Raw genomic sequence first — 19,295 nt, forward strand, 5'->3', positions numbered from 1 at the left:
CCCTGGTGGGCACGACAGGGTGGTAGGAAACCCGCCACTCAAGGGGTTAAAGCCTTTATTCACAAAAACCTCACTTTACCAGTACAACAAAACACCTAGCTCTATCCACATAAGCACATTTTTCTTCTTTTTTTGCTCACTAGTTGTATCATTCCAGGAGCTCAGCCCATGCCATGGAGCCACCTTCAAGAAATGTTTTTGGTTGTGTGAGTGGATTCTCCTGTCAGTCATTTCATTGACAGATGAAGACTTTGAAAGAGAACGCAGGATCACACAGTGAAAGAACTGTCACAATCATGTACTTTGTCTGATGGTTTGTTACTATATGCAGGCTTTAATAATAATATAACAGCTACAAACTGTGTTCTATTTTAAATTAATGGAACTTTTGTCATAACACGTCAAGAGATAGACACATTTTCCACTGGAACTGAATGCAAAATGTTTTCCAGTGGAAGCTCAGTCACTTAATAATGAAAAATAATTCAATATTGTAATATACTTTATCGATTCCTTATGGATTTCAAGATCTCTGCTTTCATTGAATGGGAACCTTCACTGTTTACTTCCAGAGGATGAAAATCTGCCTTCTTCATATGGTGCTTACATAAGTGCATGACGGATTATAAAACAGGGCTCTGATAACTATACTGTAATAAGCAAGGCATGATGGGGACAGGATTCCATGCAATTACTAAAGCAGAGATCTTCAATACTGTCAGGAATTGATACACAAAAACGATACTAGAAATGTGTATAACCTTTCATTAGGCAATAAATAACCTAAATACCCTTGTGGGATGAGAATATTCAACAGCCATAAATATATGCCGCTGATACCTGCATGAAGCATAAAGTACAGTAGGGAGCGAGCTGTAGCAATATGTACCAAAGAAGGACTCAGAGGAAACAAATCCCCACTCGTATCGACACAAAACCTTAGCTTTCTCAGGGTAAAGAAAAAATGACCAAAGTGTTCATATATATACCTGTTTGACTAATGAACGATAATGAGCAGTTGGGTTCCGTTAGCAGGCAAGAGTAAGGATACGCGCAGACTCCAAGAACCCTGGTGTCCCAAAAACCAATGGTACACATGACCACTGAAATAATCATGATCATGTGACAATCATGGAGACCAGTTGGGGTAGACCAATAGTATTACATAATATCAGGGAAAAAAAGAACAAAGGGTCTAAATATCCTTAATTAGAACATCCAATGTAATATGATGAGAATCATATCATGAAAATCACTCGCGAATCCAATATCGTACACTGAGTCCACTTATCACTTGTTAAGGCTCAAGGTCAATGGAAGTCGCCAACCACAGGGGCCACACATGAGGCTGAATCAAACACAGTCTTACAGTAACCGTAAAAAGCCTACACTAAAAAGCAAACGGATTAATAGGATTAAATCCTGTAAGAAAGTAATTTCTTATTAATGCTGCATTTGCACGGGGTTATATTGTTTCAAAAAATCGTTAAACCAAGTAAATATGAATTATTTTTACACACAAGCCAACATCCGAATGATGAACCAGAATCATTCCCTTTTTATTCCTTGTTCATTTTCAGCTGGCATAAAAATCATCATTGGCTTGTTCGCTTATCGTTGCGCTTAAACACTCCCCGCTCAGTGCTTCACATAGACATGGAGAACACTGAACAAAAAGTGAATGAGAAGTGAACGATTCTCATCCACCTGTCTGAACTGAAAGAGTTAGCGGTGATGTCACTTGCTCGTTCAAATGAGAATCGGCTCATCTAAGATGGGCATTAGGCCTGATGGATTCACTGTATCTAGGTAAAAGAACCACCTAGACTGCCTACTAGAGATGAGCGAATATACTCGTTTTGAGTAATTACTCGATCGAGCACCGCGATTTTCGAGTACTTCCGTACTCGGGTGAAAAGATTCGGGGGGCGCCGGGGGGTGGGGGGGGAGGCGTGGCGGAGCGGGGGGTAGCAGCGGGGAACAGGGGGGAGCCCAACCTCTCTAGCTCTCCCCCCCACTCCCCACTGCAACCTCCCACTCACCCACGGCGCCCCCTGAATCTTTTCGCCCAAGTACGGAAGTACTCGAAAATCGCGGCGCTCGGGCGAAAAAGGGGCGTGGCCGAGTAGGTTCGCTCATCTCTACTACCTACCTAATAACAGTGCTGTAGGGTCATCTTCACCTATATTGGTGACTACTCTACCCCAATAACCCTTAAGACCAATCGGATACACACAATGAAGTAAGTGCCTTATCAAAATGTTCATCCCTCTCAGCCAACATAATAGTAGACATGTTCTTCTGGATGCACCTGCGTAGCCCAACATAGAATTTCGAGCACGGACATATCAAAGCATATATAACTATTTTAGTCTTACAACTGATAAATCTAAGGGGAAAATAAACAGTTTTTAGAACCTCCATACACAGAGCTATATACTCTAAAATGGAACATGAACCACATGCATATGATCATGGCAACTTAAAACACCTACTTAATCCACCAGTTGGGCAAGTATAATGTCTACATGTTTACCGACGGCCTCAGCGATTGATTTCTTGTTTTCATCATCGGGAAGCTGTTAACATGACAGTTGTATAACCCCCTAGTGATGGCCTTGCAGTTTATTCTGTACAGTACATGCTAAGCAAGCCTTTATGTAAGCAACATTTTCAAGCATAACGTTGCTGCTCATTAGTACATTTAATCACTGGTCTAGTTTTATGTGAAAAAGTTCTTGTCTAGATCTTTGACATATGAACCTCCTTCATTTTATCAGTTCGTGCTGCGTTAATTTGTGAGATGCGCATGGTTGCTATTTATGTTATTCTTCTATACTTTATAAATCATCCAGTGTTCTTTCAATGAGGGCACCTTCTATATCTTACATGCAATTCTTGACTGCGTATAGTCCTTTCAATCCTGATTTCCATCATTGCGCTGCATCTGGTAATGCACTATTAGCAACATGCCACTGGTGAAAAGCATCCTGTGTAGTTTTGCTCTTACTATTTTTCTGACACCTAAGGGTTTTTTAACATGGCGTATTTGCGGAAATTTTTGCATGCACAAAAATTGCATGTGCAATACGCAGAAAATAGAACCCATTGATTTCAGTAGGTTCATTCACATTGTTTTTTTTTGGACATGCGCATGGAACTTGTTCATTTTGTGCGCATTTGTGCACCCAAAGGGCCCATAGAAGTCTATGGGGGGTTCACAAATGCGCACAATACACTGCATAATACATGCATAAAAAACAAGTGATATTCCACTAGAATAGATAAAAAAATATCTGGAACCCATTAGTCTAAGTAGCTATTTAAATCAGGGCCTGTTTGCCTGCCACGCACAAAAGAACATGCGCTGCGGGCGCAAAAAGTGCAGTAAGATTCGCCGATATGAACGCAAAAAACCCTCATTTATGGTGAAGAAGCGTTACGTGCAATTGCTTATATGCTCGTGTGAAGGAGCTCTAAGGGTATATTTACATGAGCGACATTCCCACGCAAGTTCCCTTTGCTTGCCATATGGACAAAACTCACACTAGAAAAAAAAATTAATTTAAATGGGTTCATGCACATGAGTGATTTCTCATTCGGACCACTGGTCTAGGTTTGAAAAATTGCTGCAGGTCCTATTCTTGTGTGAGTCTTGCACAAGTATAGGGCATGTAATATGCGGTGTCCTTCACATTGGACAGCTGACAGATGGAGGACAAACCCATTAAAATCAATGGGTTCAGTTCTCTGCGTATAGCAAATACGCCCGTGTGAAGGGGCCCTTAAACTATAGACTGTTTCAAAATTTGGGCATAATTACATTGGCATTGCAGCTGCTATGGTGGCACCATTACAGGTAGCAGCCCTCTATTCAGAGGTAAGATACAGTTAGTGATCATTGAGGTCAGTGGAGAGGAAAGTTAAAGGGATTGATTAAGTAATTGCATGCAGATGAATGGAAATACAGTATGCAACAGAGTGCCCCACTTGTTGGTGAGTGCAATGGGGCCTCTTAGCTACTTGTTGTGCAACAGTTCAAAACTCTTTGGTCATCTACACATGAGTCCTCTTGACTTGGTGACTATCCATGAAGTCTCCGTGAGAGAGGACACGTATGATTGACCTTGTCCATAGTTGGGAGTAGTTATCAGCAGGGGCGTAACTATAGAGGATGCATTTTCATCTGAGCCCAGTAGCCTTAGGGGGCTCATAAGGCCTCTGTTTTCCATATAGGGAGCCCAGTACTATGAATAAGGCCTCATGTCCACGGGGAAAATAAGAATTAAAATCCGCAGCGGATTTTAACTCTTCTCCCGCGCGCGGATCCGCATCCCATAGGGATGCATTGACCACCCGCGGGTAGATAAATACCTGCGGATCGTCAATAAAAGTGATTTAAAAAAAAATGGAGCATGAAAAAATCTGGACCATGCTCCATTTTCATGCGGGTCTCCCGCGGGGACGGCTCCCGCGGGCTTCTATTGAAGCCTATGGAAGCCGTCCGGATCCGCGGGACACAAAAATCATATTTTACTCACACGCTCCGGTTCTTCTCTTCGGCGCCGCGTCATCTTCTCTCCGTCGCGTCCGGATCATTTTGCTTCGGCCCGGCGCATGCGCGGGGCACGTCACCGACGTCATCATGCACATCCGCCGAGCCGAAGAATGAAGATCCGGCCGCGACGAGAGAAGATGACGCCGCAGCGAAGAGAAGAAACGGAGCGGATGGGAGGTGAGTTTATTCTGATTTATTGTTATTTTCAGCCCTCATGTCCGCGGGGCAGGAGGGACCCGCTGCAGATTCTACATGTAGAATCCGTAGCGGATCTGATTTTCCCCGTGGACATGAGGCCTAAAGCATTATGGTTGGTGGCCCTGTTGCAGATTCTGCATTGGGACCCAAGAGCTTCAAGTTACGCCTCTAGTATCAGATAATATTCTGAAATATTTTACTTTTGGTAAAGGAGTATATATAGAAAGATTTGCAACAGTGGGATTTTCTGAAATGTAACCCCACTGCTGAGGAAAAGTGTTATTGTGCATCACTACACATTTTCATCAGTTGATATCAATCATCTCAGTTGAACCCAGTTTAGGGTCGATCTTTGCTAATAGTTCAGTTTGGTGCGAACCTTAACCTCAGGTTGTTTGTCTAGGATGAACCCAGTAAAATGGCGTAGGGTAGCCCATAATGCCTTCCAAACAGTTTTTATTCTTCTTCCTTCTTCCACTTCCTCTCCTATTTTTTGCTTCTTTTTCCTCGTCCTTAATATTATTCCTTTTCCCTTCTCTTCTTTTTCCTCTTCTTCTTCCCCTCCTTCTTCTTATACCTCTCCTTCTTCTTCATTAATTTTGAGTTAAAGAGAGCTTGAAAGTATTAAGATACACTCCTAGGTGACCTACAATTGTTACATAGGGCTTCTACGGCTCTTAGACGGTGTTATATGCACATTTTGGGAGTATTGGTGGTTTGGTTTTGATTAAGACTAATTTGGATTGCCTTTTTGCCAAAATTTGGTAAACTACTGAATCAAAGTTTTTAAATGTTTGCTCAGATTTTTAATTACCATCATTACTATCTTAATGTTTAAAGTTTTCTTTACACATGCTGCTGTAGATACCATCAGAGCATTAGTGCACAATATAAATACTCCCTCTAGCATGTATGCATTATTGGATCTCATAGATGTCCTTATTTAAATGGGTGATATAATCAATCACATGAAATTGTATTAAGAAAGCCCATGCTTCTAGATTTCTTATTAGCTGTTTTCTTTGACATGGTTACATTATAACTTGGTATGGTGATTATTACCTAAGCTGAGTTAAATGGTTAAATCGTATACATGAAAGTCTAAAACAAATGAATCTAACATTTCTGTAAGAGCATAGTTTCAGTGATATCTTTCTAATTTATAAATCAGGGATAACAAATGGCATAGAATGTATTTTTTAATCTGCTGCATAAATATTGTATGGCACCCTTTACTGAAAGTGTGTCTGTATTTGCTATAATACAGCATTTGCAAGTTTAGAAATGAGCCTGATTACATGGTTCATTTTGTTCCCCTTTGTAGAGCCAGGCTGCGGCCCACTACAAAGGCACTAAACATGCCAAGAAGCTCAAAGCACTGGAAGCCATGAAAATTAAGCAGAAATCTATTGCTACCAAGGACAACGCAAAGACTATCTTCACTTCCATCCCTACTAATACCATCAATGGCAGCTCTGAGAAAACAGGTTAAGCGATAATCTCTCTTTGTTTGTTGACTGTTTAACTATCTGTCTGTTGCATTCGTTCACATTTCTTTCATCGTTCTCACTGTATTGTTTTACCATTTTCATACACTACTAAAATATTCGAAAGAGGGATTTTTGAGAGTAAGTCCGAATGCACACAACCGGGTCAGATTCTGCATGTGGGATCCCGCAGCAGAATCTGACCCTATGTCTGGCTGGTGACCCCTGCGTACCTGCCCTCATTCTTTTTTATTTGTATTGAGGATGTACCGGCCGGTGCAAGGGCACACATGAGCAGAAAAGATAATGCTGCGCTGTTGCTAGGCGATGACTCGGAATCCGCGACCTTTCCGCAATGTCATTGCGGAAGGGCCGCGGATCGGACAGCTTCCATTGACTTCAATGAAAGCCATCCGTTCGAAGTGTGCTCTGAAATAGAACATGCTCCATGAGAGGAAAATTGTAATTGATTTCCGCTCGTGAACAGGGAAGAGCGATTTTCAATAGCATGTTGATGGGCAGTATTTGTATTGGAATTCAGAGGCGGATACTCGCTCCGGATTCCACAATGCAAATACGCCCGTGTGCATCCGGCCCAATTGTATGTATACACACTAGTGTATCAGATTCCCTTGCAACTTTGTCTTAGGGGAGTGTAGCAGCGAGAGGAAGAAGAGGAATTCAAGGATGTATATGATTCTAGGATTTCATTCAATATTTGCATCTAAAAAGCTGTTCAAATGCCGCCATAACTCACAGATAAAAGAGTTCTGCTTCCCCGGCTACACACTGACATCTTTTCCTATATGAGCTCGTAGACAGCGAGAACATTCAGTGACTTGTGTGGCGGGTGAAATAGGAATCCCAGGTTTTTTTCTAGAAGTTCTGGCAGTATTTTTACATGAAAGTGCTGAATCAAATAATCAAAACTACACAACCCCGAGCTCAGCATCTCTCTCGATCATATACTAACCCCATATTGGGTAGCATAGAGGACCTGATAGAGCTAAGGGCTCCTACCCACTAGCGTTTTTTTTAATGCTGCGATATTGCTGCATTTTTTTAATGCAAATGTCAATGAGACTTTCTAATGCTAAAATCGCATCGCACAAAAATCGCAAGTTTGTGCGATGCAGCCGTATCACTAGTGGGTAGGAGCCCTAAAATGTATTACACTAATACAAAATGTGTCCTGTAGGAGAATAGGTATAAACATGGTATATGTGTATTGGATGACATTAATGTCATTTAAAGGGGGATTCACAATTCGGGAATCCTATTTCAATGTGTTGGAAATCACAAAACAAATAACTTAAAGAGGTTGTCTCGCGAAATCAAGTGGGGTTATACACTTCTGTATGGCCATATTAATGCACTTTGTAATATACATCGTGCATTAAATATGAGCCATACAGAAGTTATTCACTTACCTGCTCCGTTGCTAGCGTCCTCGTCTCCATGGTTCCATCTAAATTAGCTGGCGGCTTGCTTTTTTAGACGCGCTTGCGCAGTCCGGTCTTCTCCATTCAGCACGAGCCGCTTCAGTGTGCTCCCCACTACAGCTCTTCTGCGCATGCGCAGACGAGCTGTCACTGCTCGGGAGCGCGCTGGAGCGGCCATTCTGTACCATCCTCTGTTAAGACATTTTTTTTCACAATGCTCCGTTCTCCAGATATTGCAGATATTGATTCCTTTGCCCACTGGTTGTTTACTGCTCATTGCCAGTTAAACCAAGCACCTCATGCTGCACATAGAAGTCTATAAAGAGCAGAAGGGAGAAGCGAGAGAATGGCTCACACAGATGTGCTGTCAGAGAAAACTGAGAATTACAGATGGCCAGAAATAGTTCTTTTCGTGTACATACATATGGCAGCTTATTCTGAGAAGTCCTCTTAGGGCAGCTGCACATGGGCAGATTTGAATTGCGCAATCCAGAGTGGGCGACCGCCTCCGGATTCCGCAGCAAATACTGCCCATAGCATGCACTGCAAAAATGATTCTTCAGGCACACAATCGGGAAACCAATTGCGGTTTCCGCTCACGGATGAAAAATCGTATCATGCTCCATTTTCCTGCAGATATCGCACAGACAGCTTTCATTGAAATCAAAGGAAGCCATCCTACCTGCGGCCCGTCCGCAATTGCCATTGTGTAAGGGCCACAGATTCAGCGGGGAAAGCAGGAGTTTAAAAAAAAAGATCTATAATGCGGGGACCATCCGCAGAACAGAAAAGAGGGAGAAGATACAGGTACGCGTGGATGCCAGCTGGGCACAGAGTCGGATTCCACTGCGGGCTCCCGCATGCGGAATCCGCCCCGCCCCTGTGCATGCGGCCTTAAAGTGCAGGTACACTTTAACTTCAAAAAATGTTGTTGAGGTGGAGTTTTCCTTCACATGCTGGGACCTCCTATACATGGGTACACACATTTTAATTAGAAATCTAAAGCCATACATTTATTTAGGCAAATTTAGTATTTTAAAGGGCTTTTCAATAAGAGTTGTCTAAAGCTAGCTGTCTATGAGCAGATCTATAGACCCATTCATATTAGGCCTGGTTCACACACAGCATATTCAGTGCATTATTTGCATTCATTGTTTTGCATGCAAAATAAGTTCAGTACAAATAAAAGTCTTACAGGATTTTCCAGGAACTATGTTTAAATTTTAAATGTGCTAAAAAGGAAAAAAAATGTTAATATCCATAAATGTAGGTCCCATGCTCACAGAACAGAGACTTAATGTCATTATACAGAGTGCGGTATGGCTCCCTACACCACCATGGCCGTACCTGACGACGGACGTCTCTCTGCAGCGCCGGAGGAAAGAACATGTGACCGGCTTCATTGTTGGTCATGTGTTCTTTCATCAGCGCTGCAGAGAGACGTCCATCTTCAGGTACAGCCGTCTTCTTCCTGCAGTAACGGCTCAGTCACACGGGCACATCGGCGCCAGTGTATGGGTGCCGATGTGCCCGTGTGACTGAGCCCTAACCAAGCTCATAAGCACAGCCCCAGAACCAAGCACAGTATATAAATAAAGTAGAAAGGCCAAGCTCAGTGCATAGATTAATTGCAAAGTCAAGTTAAAAGCTGGCATACAAAAGTGTATGATGTAAAACTACAACACCCAGTATAAGCTTTACAAATGTAAGGGTATCCTGGGAATTGTTCACAAACAAGCATGTTGCATCCCATCATCACTCTGATCATATGGGTGACTACAGTTTTCAGTCAGAGGGAGAATACATATTTACATTCAGTGACGCATAGTTGATGTTTACTTTCTCTTACCTTACTTTCTCTTACCCTTTTAACACCATCATGATTTCTCCCAGCTACGATTCATTTCTGCATAGCATGGCACTCAGATTTCTTCTGCTGCCTGCTTACGCATCATATCCCTGCACTGAAAACAATTGTGTTGTATATATTGTGCCCTGAATATAAGGATTCCCCCTATTCCATATGCCCGTACCCTTAAATAAAAGTATCACAAGAAAACTTGCTCTTCACTGCACCCCTGAATGAAAGTATTTCTCACAATACTTGCCCTGAATAAAAAGTGCCCCATACGGTGTCCCAAAAATGACCCCAATCCCCAGTAAGAAATACTCACTTTCCAATGCTTCCACAAAGTCACAAAAAAAAAAAAAAAAGATCAGAGCCACAAGCCAAGAGACATATGTTGAGTCTTCTTACCAAAAAAAAAGCATAGGTGACATCTCTGCTAACTGTAGTCACCCGCTTTCCCTTTTCTTCTCTATTAGGACCCAGACAGTCATAAAGACTTCTTTCAGACACTGTTTGTCTCTAAGCAATTTTCACATCCTTCCCCCACACATAGTGTGAGTTGCCCATTTGTGCCCACAAAGCAATAGTGTCCTCACACAATAATAATTTCCCATAGTGCCTACTACAAGAAATAATGCTTCTTTTGTGCTCCAGAGTAATAGTGTCATCTTTTGTGCCCTATTAATAATACAACCCTATGCTTTCACAAAGTAATAATTCTAATTTTGCTCACCAAAATGTATCACCCTGTTTCCCCCAAAATAAGACTTGCCCTGAAAATAAGCCCTGTCCCAATTTTTCAGGATTTTCAGGGAGGTCCTACCCTGAAAATAAACCCTAGCTGCATTACATATATAAAAAAGTAATACATTACCTGGCAGGTTCGGATAAGGTCCCTCCCGCTGCTCTACAAAGCTCTGACACGCTTCTTGCAGTCCTCAGCCACTCACAGAAGATCACTTTCTGGTTACGGGATTCATAAATCCCACCTCCAGGAGCAATGGCTCTGATTGGTTCTCGAACATTGCTTAGCCAAACAATGCACCGCTCGATGAACCAATGTAAAGGCTGTGATTGGTTTATCAAGGGCTACATTGATTGGCTGAGCAGCGGTCGAAGAACCAATCACAGCCATCACATTGTGAAAGCAGGATTCATGAATTGGGTAATCAATGCCATGGCTCAGCTAATTCATAAATCCCACCTCCACAATGCAATGACTGTAAGTGGTTCTTCGACTGCTGCTCAGCCAATCAATGCGGCACTTGATGAACTGATCACAGCCTTCACATTGGTTCATTGACTGCTGCATTATTTTGGCTGAGCAGCACTCGAGAAGCAATCAGAGCCATCACTTCCTGGAGGCGGGATTTATAAATCCTGTAAACCAGGAAGTGATCTTCTTTGGGCGGCCCAGAACTGCAAAAAGCATGTTGGAGCTTCAAAGAGTAGCGGCAGGGACCTGTACCGAGCCTGCTAGGTAAGCATAATAGGGCATCTTATTTTTGGAAAAACATGATAATATGACCTATGTGGCCCCCACAAAGTAATTGCGCCTCCACTTTAGCCCTCAGCAAATGTAATTGTACTCCCCTATCCCCCCGCCCAATCTACCCTCAATATAGTCCTGTATAATATAGTATAATAAAGTTACTACTATTGCACAGCTCAGCATTGTATAGTATATATCTAATTTTATAATAGAATATGCCTGAAATATCTGTATATTGCAGTATAGTATAGAATAGTACAGCATAGTATGACATAGTACTTTTCTGTACAGCATAGTGCAGTATATTTTAGTGCAGTGCAATATAGCATAGCACTGTATAATGCAATAAAGTATCATACAGCATGATAACTCAGAACAGTAAAATATAGTATATAATGGCAGACTAAAGTACTATTCCTGTTTTTCCTATACAATAGCAACGTAAAAACATTATTAGCCATTAAATATAGCATACAAATTGGAAGTGAGGTACAGAGGTGCAATATGTAGCTCCCGGGCCCCGATACAAAATCTATATTATGTCGACACCCATCATATGCCATTTATAATACTGATGTCTCATATGACAGAGGGATCTGTAGACCCTTTCAGGCACCCAAACCCAGATGCGACTATCACTGCTGTAGCGGCACCTCTGGTGGCAGAGAACAAGCAGTACTTACATCTCTAGTTGTAGTGTTGCACGCTCAATAGCCAAGGTTTACTTTTCTCTAAGCAAAAGTGAGTTTTTCCTTTGGACGCAGTCCCTAAAGACTTAATTTGCAAAACAAGTATTTTTTTTTTCTTAAAATCATTACCTTCTGAAATCCCTCCAGAACTCAGGAAGGCTTACAAATAGATCCTTCTGCTACTGCTGCAGCTTTGTGATTGTGGTCTGCTTAATGTATTCCATCTCCAAATTAATAAATGTATATAATGCTATGTAAATAGAGTAACCCATTCAGCACTCATCTATTTCTAGCTATTTGCAGATGTTTCCTTTGGTCCGTCTTAGTATGGAGCTCAGAAACCTTGCTGTCCTAAAACAAATGCTGTCCTATCTAATACCTGCATATACAGTTCTTCATTATCTTCCTGCAGAAGAACATATTTCAAAATGTGGGAATCTTCCTAATGCAGAAAGAGACAATTCTTCATCTGCACATGGCCAATGATTAAAGTAATATCAGCAATAATGGAATTTACAGAGAGGTTTACTGTAGCATAAACCATTCCGCACATACTACTTGCACAGTAATTTTCTGTTGCCGTGGTAACTCTGCCATTTAGGAACAATTCCCTTTTTCCCGCTTAGCACTCAAAATGTAAATGTTACAAACTAAAATAACAGACCTCAGACTACAAATCCCATATTCACCACATGTACTTACCCATGTCTAATATTTGTTCAATTCCTCCTCACTCCTTTTTGCATGCATTGAGATCTACATTGAGCTATAGGGCTTGGAAAACATGACCTGTATCCTCAAATTAAACCTGATAACAGTTTTTATATAATATTTTGAAGTTGTTGTTATAAGATTGAAAATTGGTAAATTTGTTTCTACATAAAAGCAAAGGACATGTTTTTTCCCCTATGCTTTGTGTTGTTTGCATGGCGCAGCCATATTCTGCAATGCTATACAAGGATTGTATTAGAGTGGTTTCACACCTGCGCCCAAGGGTCCTCAAACGGAGCAGGAAAGGGGAATCCCAGGCATGCAATGTCTGTAGTGGGACTCACAGATTAACCCTTTCCAATCCAATATTGGGTGCAGGGATTCCTAAAAGGCTTTCTCTTTTTGCTGTTATACAATGGTGCCATCTGCTGGCTAAAGCCAGTGTGTGCGCGCCAGAGTGGCTCCGACAGCAGAGTGTCTGGCAATAGACGGTAAGAATACCCTGTCGGACGTCTTTTGACACTGGAGCTGTATAAGCTTCAATCAGAGTGTAGGAAGACGTCAGACAGTGGATTGGAAAGGGTTAATTCCCCTATCTGAAACCTACATGCCAAGGCCAATAACCTACTGCATCAATATGTTTTTAGAAAGAAGAGGAAATCGGAGAACAAGAAAACCTACTCAAGCATAGCAGGAGCGTGCAAACGCTATGAAGATGTTGTCTTTGCTTGGATTTGCACCCAAGATCCTAGTAATGAATTACATCAGTCCTAACCATCGTGGTGCTAATCATGATGATCAGGCTCTTAATTTGGAGGCTCCCAAGTCCTGCTAAAATCACAGCATTACCTTAAAATTTGCACCCAACATCTCTTTTTCATTTAGTTTGCAAGACACAGGGGATGATACAATATTAGCACGACTCAGAAGTGATCACATATTACCATGAAGCCCTAGAATTAATGAAATATCCAAAAAATTATTCTGTATTAAACAGGCTTTCCAGAATCTTTTCAAAAAGTGCCCGCCGTAGGTAACCATTACTCACTCTTTAACTGTCCCTCGACTTCGGCACTGCCAGTCCATCCTCTCCACTGCAGTCCCCACTGTTGCAGGATACAGTGACATTACCTTAACCTGACCACTGCAGTCAATCACTGGTCTTAGAAGTCTTGTGTTTGCTTGAAAAGCACATGACCACTGAGGCTAGTGATTAGCTACAGCCACTCAATGTTGAGGTCTCATGCTTCCCGTAACATCAGGGACCAGATTAGAGGGGACTATAGTGGAATCAGAGGGACAAATATTAGTAATGGCTATTTTATACTATTATACACCCTGGCACAATTTTTAAAGAGCTTGGAAAACTCCTTTAGGGCTCAGTCAGGCGAGCGGTTTTTTGGAACACCTATGTGCACAAAAAAGCGCTCCACTCATTAGCAAAATGCAAGTGACCATGGCTCCGGGTCCATTGCTTTCAATGGGGCCAGCACTGCTGCCGCCGGCCCCATTGAGAGCAGTGAGATGCAGGCAACCCCCGCAGTGATTTTCATAGGCGAGAGCAAAAAAACGCTCATCTGACTTCGCCCTTAGAGTGGTAAAATATATCAGATGACTGCATTAGTGGAGGCTTATACGTTATTCACTAAAAATCAAATATCTGGTAGACCTGTGGGCGTGATAAGATACAAACTACAATATTTCTAATCACAATTTGGTGAAAAATATCTCCTTTCCACAACGGATAACTAACAATTAGATCATAAAAAAAATCTACATTGAAAAAACTGAACTCGCTAAACTAGAAAAAAAAGTATTAGCATATAGTAAGGATGGGTCTAGCTAAGTCTGCTTTCACATGTGCGTTAGGGCTCAGTTCAGAGTCTCTGTCTCTCTGCTGCATTTTTGGAGGAGAGAAACTGAAATAAAACTCATAAAAACTGGATCCAATTTTTTCACCATTGGTTTCAATGGGGTTTCTAAAAAATGGGAAGCAAACAGAAAGGCTTTCATTTGCTTCCATTTCATTAGGTTTCCTTTTTTTTTGGACAGAAAATTAACACTGCGCTATTCTTCCATCCAAAAAAAACGAAGCAGATAGACCGAAACCCTGAACTAAGCCCTAATACAGGTGTGAAAGCAACTTAATTGATTCATTCTAGTATGCAGTAAATGACTGCTAATCTAGCCAATATCAAAGAATTGTTCAAGGACATGACTTCAGTTTCTGGCCCTTCTAATTAGTTGACCATCAGTATGCCTAAGATTATTAAAAGCTAGAGTGCAGCCCCCTACTGATGTGTTTTTGTTACAGATAATGAGTGTGGGCCCACTGGACCAGCCAACCGGTTTGGCCTTTGGGCTACTCCCAGTATGACTGGTAGCTGACCCAGTGGTCAGATGGGAAATCTAGGCCATTGTTAATAGGAGAGATGGGGGAACCCCTGCCTATAAGCTGGGTAGACATCCTGATAAGAACAGCCCCACTGTCTTCCTCTTTGGTTCTGATTATCACTAACGGGACACAGGAGAGAAGTGCTGGGCACTGGATGCACTAATAAACTAGTAAACAAACATACACACAGGAATGGGTACAGGATACCAAGCTGGGAGACTGGAGCAGGCCACCACCAGGCTATGAAACATACAAGACAAAGGGCAGACTGAGAAGACAGGAGTGGGGAGGCTATGCAGGATGACAGAGCCAAACACAGAAATGGGATACGGTGTAGAGATAGAGAGGAAACCAGAAACCTGAATACAGATACAGGTACCATATAAAACAGACAATAAAGACAGGAACAGGAGACCTAGGAAAGCTGGGTGTCAGAGACTAACACAGCAACAATTCTCAGGCAAGGAGGAAGTGCCTCAGCCCAGCTCAAATAGGAAAATAATGCCTATTAACCCCACAGCTGGGCTGAGAGCCAGAGAACTGGTTATCTCTTTCAGTACTGGAAGAAAACAGACATATATAGTCCATACACACAGGAGGAGCAGAGCAGGACCACAAGAGGGTGACAGACATGAGTAGCAGACCTAACAGTTTCACTGCAAGATGTGGCATCTTCAGGGGTTGCGAGGCAGAGAGTGGCACTCCCATGCTGTAGTCCTGCAACCCCTGAAGATGCTGAATCTTGCAGTGAAACATTTCAGAAGGGGGCTGTACTATAGCTAGATTAGCAATCATTTACTGGATATTAGAGTGAATTTGTTAGACAGACCAATCCTCACTGTGGTTTAATCTTTATTTTAATAGTGTGGGGATTTCAGTATTACTCACTGCGGTGGCATCTGGGCCCAGGAGCCTTAGGGGGCCCATAAGGCCTCTCTTCTCCATACAGGGAGCCCAGTACTATGAATAAAGCATTATAGTTGGGGGCCCTGTTACAGGTTTTGCATTGGGACCCAGAAGCTTCAAGTTATGTCTCTGGTATTAATTTTTAGTTATTAGGCGTGAAAAGCTGATCATCAGATGGTGATTAGAATATGTTGGGATGCTCATCAATGCCCAGAGAGAATAGACTGCAGAACTCAGAGATTTACAGAATCTCTTTGGTATTTGATGGAAGTTTTTTTTTTAACTAGGAAGCTGCCTGAGAAAACGAGCATTTAAATGCCATATATTTGAATGCAACTAGGCTTGCCAAAACCCCAATGCAAAATTTCTGTTTCCATAATGTTTTGTCATTTATCCTGATTTACTAAATCCATCTGTGCTCTGCAGTTTAAGCCTTTTCAATAATCCCTTAAATTCTTCCTAACACGGTAGATTAAATTATTTAAAAAGTGACATAAGTGTCCTCAGATCACTAGAATTATTCAGAATGGCCCTTTTCCACGCAGCCATAATGCACTAATAACACAATAAATATAACGCTTTCCATATCCCTAAGGAAAACGCCAAGTTGTTTGTTGAACAAAGTCATTTATCGCTTTCCATTTGAAGGTAGAACTGTGCACTAAAAGACTAATGATTACACTGTAGAGTAGCGGAGTATGGAAAGTGATAAACTTCCTGTTTTAGCAGTCTAAGTTTCCTTAATGGTGTGTGCTGTTCAATTGTTTACTGTTATTCCAATTTCTAAAATTGCATATTTTCTCTCTGTGCTTGCCGATTGCGTGATATCTTCCAGGCGTGATACATGTGTTGTATGCAGCATGCATTGTCATACCTCCTTCTGTCTGTTCTATCTCCCCTCTCAGTTCTATGCCTATGTCTGTTCTATCTCCCCTCTCATGCATTTAGCATGTGAACTTCCAGATATATATTGAGAATTTGTAGCTATATTTTCCTCTTCGTCTACCCTCCTCACTTTCAATTTACTAGTGTGCTCTAGAAGGACTTTAAGGGGGACTGCGGAGATCTCTCAGCATTTAGCAGAAGACCTACAGATAAGGAAGACTAATGTACAGGCTACTGCATTCAAATTTATTACTAATTTGGAACAAATACACTTTAAGAGCAAGCTAAAGACATTATGGATGTGCTTTAACTCCTTTATGCCCCAGAAAGTATATGTGCGTAAGGCCGCCTGCACACTACCGGGGTCGGCCCATAACAGAATACGACCCTGTGCCCGGCCAATGACACCGCGTACCTGTCCACAGTCTTCTATTCTGTACTGTGGATGTGCCAGCTAGTACAGGTAATCAGCGCTGTCAATAGGCAATAATGCAGATCCTGTAACCTTTCCACAATGATGATTTCGGAAAGGCTGCGGGTTGGTGGCTCCTTTGACTTCAATGGAAGCCGTCTGCATGGAATCTGCCTTCAAATAGAGCATGCTGCGATTTTTACCCCACAAGCGGAGGCAGATGCCCACTCTGGATTCCGCAATGAAAATCCACCTGTGTGCAAGCGGCCTAAACTAGATGTGTTGGGGTTAATATGGTGCAGGCTTGGAAGCTGATTCCACTCCATGCACAGCGGGTGTAAGCTATCTTTAACAGCTGGAATTAGACCACAACAGCTGCGATCAGAGTTCACACTGATCACAGCTGTTAGCACTGCTGATTCTGCCAGTGGCATTTAAATGGCCCCAATTGCTGATCAGAGGTCCCAAATCGCCCTGCCGATCATGGGGTACTGTCCAAATGTAATGGTAGCTGGGGGCCTTCTGAAGGCCCCCACACCTGCCATGTATTTCTGCCTATGACAGAAGTAATGGCCGTCAGAGGATGGCAGAAAATAATTTTATTTTTTAAAAGTAGTACAGCCAAAAAAGTATACAAATGTTGGTCTTATTGGAATTTTACTCATCTATAGAATAGTGATCATGTCATTTAGGACTCGAGTCATTTAGGACTCGTTCACATGAGCGCATTCCGCCCGCATTAGCGATGCGTGAAAAGATCGCATCTAAATAGAACCAATGATTTCCTATGGAAGCGTTCACACAAAGGAATTTTAGATTCGCAAAACGCTCACATCTGCAAAAGATAGGACATGTAAGTGTAAACTCACATGTCGGCTCTGAGGTGTGCACAAAGATAGGGCATGTTCCTATCTTTGCTGTGGGCTTCCATAGGCTCCTATGGGAGCCTTGAAAACACGCAGCCTGCACCTTGAATCGTGTGAACAGGCTACTTTAAGTAGCGTGAAATAGCCCGTTGACACAATTTTTTTACAGCACTATAGCCGCGATCTTTTCACGTGTCACATGCCCTTATGCTTCAGTCTATATGCCGCAAAAGCAAGACCCTACAAAGATGGTGGAATTAAATTTTTGTCGCAGTACATTATATGGTACATCACACAGTAATGTAGACAGTAATGTAAAGTCCTGAGACAGCAACATACACAGTAAAAAACAAAGAAACCCCCCCAAAAACATAATAAAAAAAAAAATATATATATATATATATATACACATCTCTATGGGGTGAATGTCAAAGAGAAGATCCATTCTTGTCATGATTCAATGTTTTTCTGTACTGTACATGCGATCTAAGAGCACTAGGGAGATTTGGTGCGTGTAATCACTGTATAATAGAACAATATACAGCTTTTGTTACAATGCTTCAAGGTAGGCATGATCTTATGCATAGCTGGCTACAATGTATCAGTGCTGATGAAATATAGCAGCATGAAAATCAGGCTGTTTAGTTTCCTAGACTGTTTGATTGCCTAGACAGGATACAGTTGTAGCAAATAGTGAAAAAAATGAGATCTGGTTACATTTCCAGCCCCTGCATGTGATAATAATGTTTTTGCTTTCACTGACAGTTAACAGAGATCTTAGAATTGTTGAGAAAAATAAAGAAAATTTAAAAAGTGAAAAATGTTACATTTTACAATTTGTCATTATATAAAAACTTAAAACCTTATGATGGATTAACAGTTTCTTATGATTTTTCTTTACTCTACTCTTATTTTCTTTGTTACCATCCTATGCCTTTATGTAAGTTCATATATCTGGAGTGAGATTTTATGTTTGAAGCTGCAGGCCATGTAGTGTACAGGCTCCGGGGACAAGTTTAACAAGGAGCAGTAAAGTTTCTGTACTACTGTTAAAATATTAGATATCATATATATATTGTAGGTTGGTAATGTATGACTTACTAATATGATATGCTGATCCTGCAGTTTTTTGTAACCAGATAACACATATTAACGAGTGATGAATTTTTTAACTTCTTTTTTCCCCACAATTTCGCTTTTTTCTCTGTCACTATATTTTACACATTCAGAAGCCTCAGCGTGGAAGACTGGCTTTTCTAAGATAGAGGGAAAGCAAAGTAATAATTTTCTTAAACTGCTGTATTTGATATTATCTTAAATGAACAGTGAGACTTCAGTTCAGAGAACACAAACATGGAACACTGAATGTGTAAAATGCCGTGAAAGAAAGAAAATGGATTAGTAG

General features: G+C 41.5%; 1 protein-coding gene across 2 annotated transcripts in view; it reads left to right on the forward strand.

Annotated features, from left to right (window-relative positions):
- Positions 1-19,295, forward strand: part of ZNF385D (zinc finger protein 385D) — a 308,181-nt gene that overhangs the window by 216,115 nt on the left and 72,771 nt on the right. For both annotated transcript variants that reach the window (XM_066584866.1, XM_066584867.1), the window contains one exon: positions 6,081-6,243. In XM_066584866.1, the coding sequence (XP_066440963.1) occupies positions 6,081-6,243 (163 nt within the window). The remainder of the gene's footprint in view (positions 1-6,080; positions 6,244-19,295) is intronic.

This window comes from Eleutherodactylus coqui, chromosome 12 (assembly GCF_035609145.1).
Source record: "Eleutherodactylus coqui strain aEleCoq1 chromosome 12, aEleCoq1.hap1, whole genome shotgun sequence".
Classification (NCBI taxonomy): domain Eukaryota; kingdom Metazoa; phylum Chordata; class Amphibia; order Anura; family Eleutherodactylidae; genus Eleutherodactylus; species Eleutherodactylus coqui.